At 40.7% G+C, this 9,725-nt stretch overlaps 1 protein-coding gene and 1 pseudogene across 1 annotated transcript in view; one reads left to right on the top strand and one right to left on the bottom strand.

The window, feature by feature from the left end:
• Nucleotides 1-6,583, bottom strand: part of Slc25a17 (solute carrier family 25 member 17) — a 50,493-nt gene extending 43,910 nt beyond the window's left edge. The window contains exon 1 of the mRNA XM_010612354.3: nt 6,404-6,583. Within this exon, the coding sequence (XP_010610656.1) occupies nt 6,404-6,457 (54 nt within the window). The 5' untranslated portion in view covers nt 6,458-6,583. The remainder of the gene's footprint in view (nt 1-6,403) is intronic.
• A 1,955-nt stretch (nt 6,584-8,538) lies between these two features.
• Nucleotides 8,539-9,725, top strand: LOC117286893 (annotated as a pseudogene).

Here is a 9,725-nt window from a genome sequence, read left to right as displayed (position 1 = left end):
ACCACTTTTAAAAAAAAAAAAAAAAAAAAAAAAAAAAAAAAAAAAAAAAAAAAAAAGTTCAACATACTGGTCATTTATAAGATGCAAATTAAAACAACACTGAGGGCTGGGGATTTAGCTTAGTGGTTCCAGAGCCTGCCTCACAAGCACAAGGACCCAAATTCAATCCACAGTACCAAAAACAAACAAACAAAAAATGACACTGAGATTCCATCTCACTCCAGAAAAAATAGCTGTTGTCAAGAACTTAAACCAATAAGGAACCCTCCGGCACTGCTGGTGGGAGTGTAGACTGGTGCAACCACTGTGGAAATCAGTGTGGAGATTCTTCAAAAAACTAAGATTAAAGGTACTACTTGACCCAGTTACTCCCCCCCTTCTTGATATCTTTCTGAAAGCACTAAAAGTATCACACTACAGTGATAAATGAACAATCGTTTACAGCAGCACAGTTTGTAATAGCTAAATCTTCAAAACAGCCCAAATGCCCATTAGCTGATGAATGGATGAAGATGTGGGTTTTTTTTTTTAAATACAATGAAGCACTAACTCTGCTATAAAGTAGGATGAGCTTCAGATATTTATAGCTTAATGGATGCACCTTGAGACCACACTTTCCCCACCCCCCATACCAGGGGTAGAACTGCACTTGCGAAGCAGGCCCAGTGCCACTGAGCTAAATCTCCAGCCCAAGACCATACTCCTAAGTGAAATAAATAGGACACACGTGTTTAAATATCACCTTGTTTCTCTGGTTACCAAAATGTATAACAGATATAAGGAAATGGGAAGAAAATGCTCAAATGAGAAGGGGAACAAGAGAGGAGGTAGAGGGAAAGAAAAAAAAAGACAAAAAAAAGAAATAATAGGAGGAAAAAATGGAAACAAAGCTTTTGTAAATGAGAAGAGGCGGGGTTGAGGATTGGGAAGGGAATAGGAAAAAAAGAAGCAAGATAAGTCATGTACATGTACAAATTCCCTATGATAAATGTTATTATTATATTTATCTAAAATGTACCAATAAAAGAAAAAATGTAAAGGTACAATTACAAAATTAGATATAATTCTGTGAATAAATTGACAGTGTCTCAGAATTATCATTTGATTCACAGAAAAATCTACTTTCCCATACATATTTGTTATTGTTGTAAATACATGTCACATGAAGATAACAATACATAGTACTGTAGCTACTGTTATCTCTACTTGGTTATGAAATTTTGTTTTATTTTTTCATAAAATAAAAAATTGAGCTTTAAAAAAATCCTCCTCTTAAATTGTGGATATCAGATATTTAGTCCCTACAACAAAGGAAGTAACTAAGACAATCAGTACTCACTCAATGATACGTAATTTTTTTGGTACTGAGGATCGAACCTGGGCCCTTGCGCTTGTGAGTCAGGCAGTGGAACCACTGAGCCAAATCCCCGGCCCCAATGATAGGTAATTTTTAAAATATAAATTACAAAGCCCAGTTTAGTGGCACATGCCTACAGGCCCAGCTATTCAGGAGTCTGAGGGAAGAAGAGCACAAATTGAAGGCCAATCCCGGCAACAAAGGGAGGCTATTCTCCTATCTAAATAAATAAATAAAATAATAAATGAATCCAGTAAGATTTAAATAAACATCAGAATAAAAGTCCCCTGAAAACTGTGATTACTCATTAGCATTACAACTGCAAATTTCAGTCATAATTCAACTATAATTTCAGTGTTTAAACTTTTCTAGGAAATTTCAACAGAGAGCACTTTTCAAATTCTAGACTAAGAAAACCTCTTTTGGGTACTAGGGGTATAGATCAGTAATACTTTGCCTAACACATAAAGCCCCTGGGTTCCATCCCTAATTCTCTTCCCAAAAAAGTCAACAAAAAAACTCTCATTCTCAAATGTATAGATCTACAGGTAAACTCTGTCAAAAGTAATTTAATGAGGGCTGGGGATTTAGCTCAGCAGTTCAGTAGCCTGCCTTGCAAGTGCAAGGACCTGAGTTCAATCCCCAGTACCCAAAAAAAAAGTAATTTAATGAGAATAAAAACTATAAAAATTTAAGTCTAAGGGCCAGGGATTTAGCTCAGTGGCACCACCTGCCTGGTAAGCACAAGGTCCTGAGTTCAATCCTTGGCAATGAAAAATCTAATTATATTTGAATTTTGGAGAATTCTTTATATTCAAGACCACAGACTGTATCAATAGTCATCAACTGGAGATAAAACATTTTCCTGAAGCAATATAATTATTGCTTTGAGATACTCAAGATTATCTGCAGTTATCCCAGAAGGTGCCAAAAAACCCTCAAAACCAGTAATTTAATTTCTAAAATGTGTAGTTACACTGGAGGGCATAGTCGTGTGATAGACTGGGTGCTTAACGTGTCAAACTCAGCATTCAATCCCACACAACCAAAGAAAAGAAAAGAAAAGAAAAAGGTGTGTACATATGAACAACATCATACTTAATGTACAAGAATGTAGAACTTGGAAGGAAATGAATAAATAAGCCTGAAATGTCCATTCAAAAAGATTGTAAAGCACCAGGGATGCAGCTCAGTGGCACTGTGCCTGCCTGGAAGAGCAAAGTCCTAAGTCTGATCTCCTGCATTGGGAAAAAAAAAAAGATTGTAAATCAACATCTTAAACAATAATCCAACAATCCTTTGGGAAGAAGCAATTATACCAGGTGTCTTCCAGGAGCCAGGCAGCCCTGTAGTTTATACCAGGGTCACAAAGCCAGGAAGAGACTGCTAGTCAGAGGCAAAGTGGGGGTTCTAACTCAGGCTGCCTGGCTCCTGGAAGGCACCTAAGTGCTTTCAACCAACTATACTAAACTTACTTTCCATGACCATCTCTAAGCTTTGGTTGAACATTATGTTCAGGAAGTTTAATTGTCAGCTTTCACTATAATCCTCGACCATTAAACACTAATACTAGTTTCCCCATTAATTATAGTTACATTTTGTGGTTAAATTTTTCTTTTTTCTTTTTGTAACAACCAGAAGAAGGTAAGATTTGTTGTGTGTTTTAACCTTATTACAGAAACCTTCAAAGAGTATGAGAACCACTCTTTAGTGTGATGGTGCAAAAGAATAATACAAAGCAGGCTAAGATTGAACTCGATGATGGGTTCATTCTCTAGCATTTCCAGAAAAATAATACAAACATAAACAACTTTTCACTCAGATACATACTAAATACAGTACTGTCCTGAGAAAAAGAGAAAAAAATTCTTGTTACAAAAGTATATATATTAGAAGCCAGGAATAGTGGTGCAAGCCTGTAATCCCAGCACTTGGGAGGCTGAGGCAGAAGGACTGTGGTGAGTTCAAGGATAGCCTGAACCACACAGGGAAACTTTGTCTCAAACAAAGTAAATAAATACACAATATTAAGTATATATGTTTGATAACCTCATGTGACATAGGGGTAAAAACTCAGCAAACTGAGGGCAAATAATTTCAAGTGGTGCTTTAACAAGAGAAAAATAAGCAATAGGAGAGAAAACTAAAATGCTTTTGTAGATTGAAATATAGCTCTTCTATCCACAGTCACACTACAAAGTAGGACTCAGAAAACTATGCTCCATACAAACTGCTTGTTTTTATAGAGGTTTATGGAAACACAGCTCTGCCTATTCATTTATACAATGTTTACAGCTGCTTACACAATTCCAGGCAGCGTTGAATAAACTGTGACAGAAACCATTCATAAGGCCTAAAATATTTGTGCTTATGAAAAATGTTCACCAACCCTATTTATTTTATAGCACTTACTATTTAAAATTACCTTTTTTGGGGGGGTACCGGGGATCGAACTTTGGACCTTGTGCTTGTGAGGCAGATGGAAGAACCACTGAGCTAAATCCCCAGCCCAACCTTATTTTTTATTTATTGTCTGACTTCCCAATGGGAATGCACACTTCATGAAGAAAGGAGCTTGCTCTCCACTGTATTCCTAGCACCTATAACAGTCCATGGAACTGGGAGTGCATTCAATAAAAGTAATGAATGAACAGCATTTAAGGTAAGAAGGAAACGAGAACAAGCATTTTCCATGTCCCATTTGATTTTAGTTACTCTCAAACCATTCAGCCTACCACTCCACCAAAACTGGACTTCTCCATGTTGATAAATTCAATAGCTAATTCTCTATCCTCACTTTACTTGCCCTATAAGTAGTATCTGACCAGTTGGTCTACTCTACACCCTTCTCCCTAAACACTTTCTTTATGTGCCTTTCAGAACACCACTCTCAGTTTTCCTACTACTGCATAGGCCATTCCTTAGTCTTCTTTGTTTTGGTGATTTTATTTCCCCAACCTTTTTCTTTTTTTAAGACAGAGCCTCACTATGTAGCCCAAGCTGGCCTTAAACTTGGGGTGATCCTCTTGCCTCAGCCTCCTCAGAGCTGGGATTACAGGCTGGGATCACAGGCAAGCACTACAACACCTGGCTCCCCAATCTCTTAATATTGGCCTACTTCAGGGGTACAGTTTTCTCTCAGTCCCTGCTCACTTCCCTGCTGAATTAAATATTTAGTCTCAAGACTATTCTAAGACACTTCAAACTTAACTAGTCCAAACCCAAAACCAAGCTCATCCTTTTCCCCAAACTTGCTCCTTTACAGGCTTCAACATCTCAATAAAAGGAAATATCATCTTTTCCACCCCTCAAGCCAAAAAGTCTCAGGGTCAACCAACCTTCATTCTGGTACGACTCATGTGTAATTCACTACTAAATCTACCACCAAGGGCCAGGGATTTAGCTCAGCGGTTCGGTGGCCTGCCTTGCAAGTGCAAGGACCTGATCAATACCCGTGCACTGGTCAAGGGAGAACCCTATCACACAGAGTGAATGAAAAACATTAATTTGTACAGAGCCAAAAGGAGGTTCTGACTCATAATAAAGATACTTTTCCTCATTAAATGGGAAATTTTATAAATTTTCCTCAAGATGAGATATTATTTTGAGTGACCACATAATTCTACAATTAATCTTAAAGGGCCGGGGATTTAGCTCAGTGCTTCCTCCACCTGCCTTGCAAGCACAAGGACCTGAGTTCGATCCCCGGTACCAAAAAAAAAAAAAAAATCTACCATCAAACCCTGGTGTTTCTATCAAATATATTCCAGGTTAATGATCATTTCTTACCACCTCTACTACTAACATCCAAGTCCAAGACATAACCATCTCTTGCCTGACAATTGTCCCTTGCTTCTTTATACTCAGAGCAGGCAAGGTGATCTGTTTAAAATGTAAATTAGCAAGTTAAGCAGCTAGCTCTTTCCCACTCTGAGTTAAAGGCACACACAATTTAGTCTCGTGAAACCTTTTCTCATTTTTGTTCACTCCAGTCAAGACACATAGGCCTCCATGACCATCAGAAAAATGTCAATCAAGCCTCCATCTCAATGCCTTTACACTGGCTCAAAGGCTTTCCTGGGGAACCAAATGAAATGGGCTCCCTGAAAAAGACACTTTTGTCAAATACCATCACCTAATTATCAAAACAACCAGATGAGGGAGGTATAATTTCTTCCAATCTACAGATTAGGAAAGTTTCACAGGTCATTTAGCTAACAAATGATGGAGTTGAAGTTCAACTCAGATTTAGTCTACACAGAACATGAGCTCTCAAATGAAGTTTGGGGAACCAAAACATGATGATTCAGTGATGCTATTCTGAAGTCACAATGGCTCCAACAGCTGTTAAGAATGAAGCATATGAGACAGAGCAGTAAGAAGAGACGAACCAGAAGAAAGTTAAGACAAAAAACAGAAAACTTTAAGGAAAAGGAAGGGATGTCAAACAGATCCTAGACACCCACAAACCCAAAAATCAAGCCTATGCCTAACAATGATCCCATCTGCGCTGGCGAGTAACAATGATCTCGATTTTTTTTTTTTTTAAGACCCTTTTCTGCCCATAACACTAGCCAGAGATTTCCTACTGGATACAACTTGACTGTAGCAAGTGTGTGAAGTAGCTGTAATTCAGCTTATGGTTGAGCAACAGTTTCACACTTAGGTCCACCCCCCGTCCAGTTTAGCGAAGTTAGTGTGCGCGGGGGGAGGGGGAGGGGTACGGGGGGTGGTTACGAATAACTGACTTTAAACTTCAAAAGGCAAAGAAAATAGCAATGCTTTCTTTCCCCGACTCCCTCTTGGGCTTGTGTAACCACCGCTGTCTTTATGTAGTCTCTAGGAGACCGGCGGCCAGGCCGCGAGGTGAGTGTCGGCCCTCAACCAAAATTCTTCAACTTTCTACGGCCCTTTCTTCTGAGTCCTCGTCAGGACAGCCCTCACCCCAGGACTCCCCCTCTCACGCCCACCCCCAGCCGCCTCCCAAGACTGGACTCGGGACGCCACACACTCCGCTGCAGCCCAAGCGCAAAGACCCCGTCTCACCACGGCTCCTGCCACTGCATGGACCAAGCTTTCGTAGGACAGCACGGAGGCCATTGATGCGGCTTCCCGACAGACTAGCCACACTTTTCTCACAGGCAGTTGCCAGCTGAGTTAGGAAGGAGAATCAGGAAACTGGGCGGGAACACAAGCTCCACCCTCACAGGCTCGCCGGCTACCTCCAGAGGAACCACTTCCGGGTCACAGGGCGCTATCAGTAGCCCATCAGAGGAGCTGCGCCTAGGAACGCCCCCGGGCGCGGATTGGCCCCCGAGCGTGCGTGTGGCGGGGCAAAGTGGCGTCGGCGGGAGTCTGGACCCAAGGTGCCAAGCTATCTGATGGCACCGGTGCCAGTACTCCGTGTCCTGGAGGAGACAGGAGTTTGCTGACATTCCAGGACCTGGCCAGTAGTCCATACTTAACGACTATTGCAATGAGGACCTTAGAAGTTCCTGTGTCCTTTCCCCACTTCCCTCCAATGGACGTACTGGTGACAGCTGAGATGGATTCAGTAAGTTGTCTCCAGTCTTCCTTTCCTTGCGACCTCACCTCATTTCCATTTTCACCCCCGCCCTAGGGTTGGAACCCAAGGCCTTGCGCTTGCTAGGCAAGCGCGATACCTCTGAATAACAGCCCCAGTCCTTTTTTACCTTAAATTGGCCAGATTGGCCTGGAACTCGCCATCCTCCCTCCTCAGATCCCGGAGTAGCCTGGACTACAGTCAGGCACTACCGCAACCCGCCCATCTTTTCTGCCTTGTAGGTCACATTTGGGTCAACAGGAAACATGACTGAGCACGGTTTTCCCTTCTGAAAATCCCTGGGATGTTGTTTGAGGAAAATTTAAGCAACACAACACCAAATTGAATAGATGGGAGCCTAGTACTACTACAGTTACCAATCTCCACTCACTGTGAGGATTACAAAGCTAATTTATGTAGACATTTTATAAAAATACTAAACTTGTTTTCCATGTTAGAAAGTGTTCAGCCTTTAAGTTTGTTCATATTTTAAGACACTGTTTGACAGTTCCTCGTGGATGCGAACTCTCCTTCACCCTGGTCCTTGTCTCTTTTCTTTTTTTTTTTTTGGTACTGGGGATCAGACTCAGGTCCTTGCACTTCCGAGGCAGGCGCCGGAACCACTAAACTAAATCCCCAGCCCATGGTCCTTATCTCTAGCTAAGATTCAGTACCAGTGTATACAATACCTTTATTGACAGGATTGGGGAGGAAGGGGCAGGGAAGGGCCTGAAAAAAGAATTAGGATGTGTTATGTACATTTATCTACTCACAAGGAATGCAATCATTATGTACTGTAAACATGTACCAGACAGGAAAAAAATATACTGGAATTGGCCAGACCTGGGGGCACATGCCTATAATCCCTAGCACTGAAAGGCAAGAGGATCATCCCAAGTTTGAGGCCAGCCTGGGATACACAGCAAGACCCTGTCTCAGAAAAAACCAAACAAAAAAACCCCAAGGGCCAAGGATTTAACTCAGTGGTTCCGCCACTTGCCTTGCAAGTGCAAGGTCCTGAGTTTAATCCCCAATACCAAAAATCAAAAACAGGGCCAGGGATTTAGCTCAGTGGTTCGTGTCCTGCCTTGAAAGCACAAGGTCCTGAGTTCGATCTCCAGTACCAAAAACAAAACAAAATTAAAAAAAGAAGAAACAGGAGGGAAGAAGGAACTGGGAATTATGCATAAACATCAAATTCCTTGACAGTGTAGTAAAAGTTTCAGGCCATTCTGTATACATCAGCAATTAAAGAAACCTTAGCTAGTACTGACCATTTCATTTATGTTGCTTCCATATTGCCCTGTTGGTCAAGTTATTTAATCTGAAAATATCCTAGTGACCTGAGTAAGCTACGTATCAGATCCCTACACTCCTAGAGCAACAGTTCTACTAACTCAATTTATTGCTTCCCCTAATATTTAAAACTATAATTTTAATGTGAAGATTTCATTGAATGTAAAAAAAATGCAGCTAATTACTAAACAGTCTTATAGAAAATCCTGAAAGACCAGAGCGTACCATGGCACAGAAGACTCAAAACGAGTGTGAAGATTGCTCCTGGAGCAGTTGTATGTGTAGAAAGTTAAATCAGAGGTGTAACTGTAGGACCTAGGACATGGTCCACCCCAAAGCGCGAATTATTGCGGAAGCCTGGCCAATAGTGATCGGTGAAAATCTAATAGAAGAGGCCCTGACCATAAATGCTTACCCGGACAGTATCACCCGAACCCAAACCCATATCATTGGCACCAATAATGTGTTTGGAGCTAAAGATTTTTTTTTTGGTACCAGGGATTGAACTCGGGTCCTTGTGCTTGCGAGGCATTCAGTGGAACCACTGACCAATAATGTGTTTGAAGTTGGCTGTTATTCCCAAGCCATGAAAATGGAAGATAATAACGTCACTGAGTCGAAAGCATATATAGGCAGAAATGTAATAATGACAAGTGGTTGCATCATCGGGACTTGTTGAGCCTAAACACTTTTGAAGTTATCCCCAAGAATAGTGATCTATGGTGCAGACTGCCTTTGTCGGTTGCAGACTGAGCAGGCCCAGCCTCAGACACTACAGCTGGATTTCTTGATGAAAATCTTGCCAAATTACCACCTGAAGACTACGAAGGGCAGCTCCACTCAAGAAACGAGCAGCATGTGACATCGCAAAAATGTCATCTGACTGCTGTCTTTTGAAAGCTAGTGTTTGCGCGTTCTTAGTAGCTCACAGCCTACAGCTGTTGACTTTGTAAAATTGAAAGTAATGAATTTTCATTATAACTGTCCTTTATAATTTATATAAAATGTATTATTTTCCTATATCCTTGCTTTTTTTGCTACCTTACAGATTTTCGTTGTATGTCAGCCACAAATGTTATGTAAAAAGACTACCTGTGATAAGGATATAGTTATGTATTTATAATCTAGCATACACGAAATAAAATTGCTGATGTCAGGAAAAAAATTGTGAAACTAAACTTCCACCATGACAAAAGGTTTCACTGAGTTACCGCTGAAACTTTCAACTTGGCAAGTTGACTGGACATACTGTTGTTTTTAAAGCTTAATAGCTACTGTTATTTGTATTTGTTGCTCATTTACTACGTTGGTTATAAATATTGGCACATGAATCAACTATTTAGAATTGCTATACTGGAAGCTTTCTTTTCATCTCCTTTAATTCTGGGTCCGTCATGAGTGCACTGAGCACTTCAATCGTGCTGTGTCTCTTACTGTTCAGAGAAAGTGCTGCTGGATATACACATCAACACACGCAATGATGTTATTTAACCAAGCTCAAATTTCCAA

Source organism: Fukomys damarensis, unplaced genomic scaffold, assembly GCF_012274545.1.
Source record: "Fukomys damarensis isolate Sample0158 unplaced genomic scaffold, DMR_v1.0_HiC HiC_scaffold_19, whole genome shotgun sequence".
Taxonomy (NCBI): domain Eukaryota; kingdom Metazoa; phylum Chordata; class Mammalia; order Rodentia; family Bathyergidae; genus Fukomys; species Fukomys damarensis.
The sequence above is the reverse complement of the archived record's forward strand: the minus strand, read 5'-3'. Positions and strand labels throughout refer to the sequence as shown.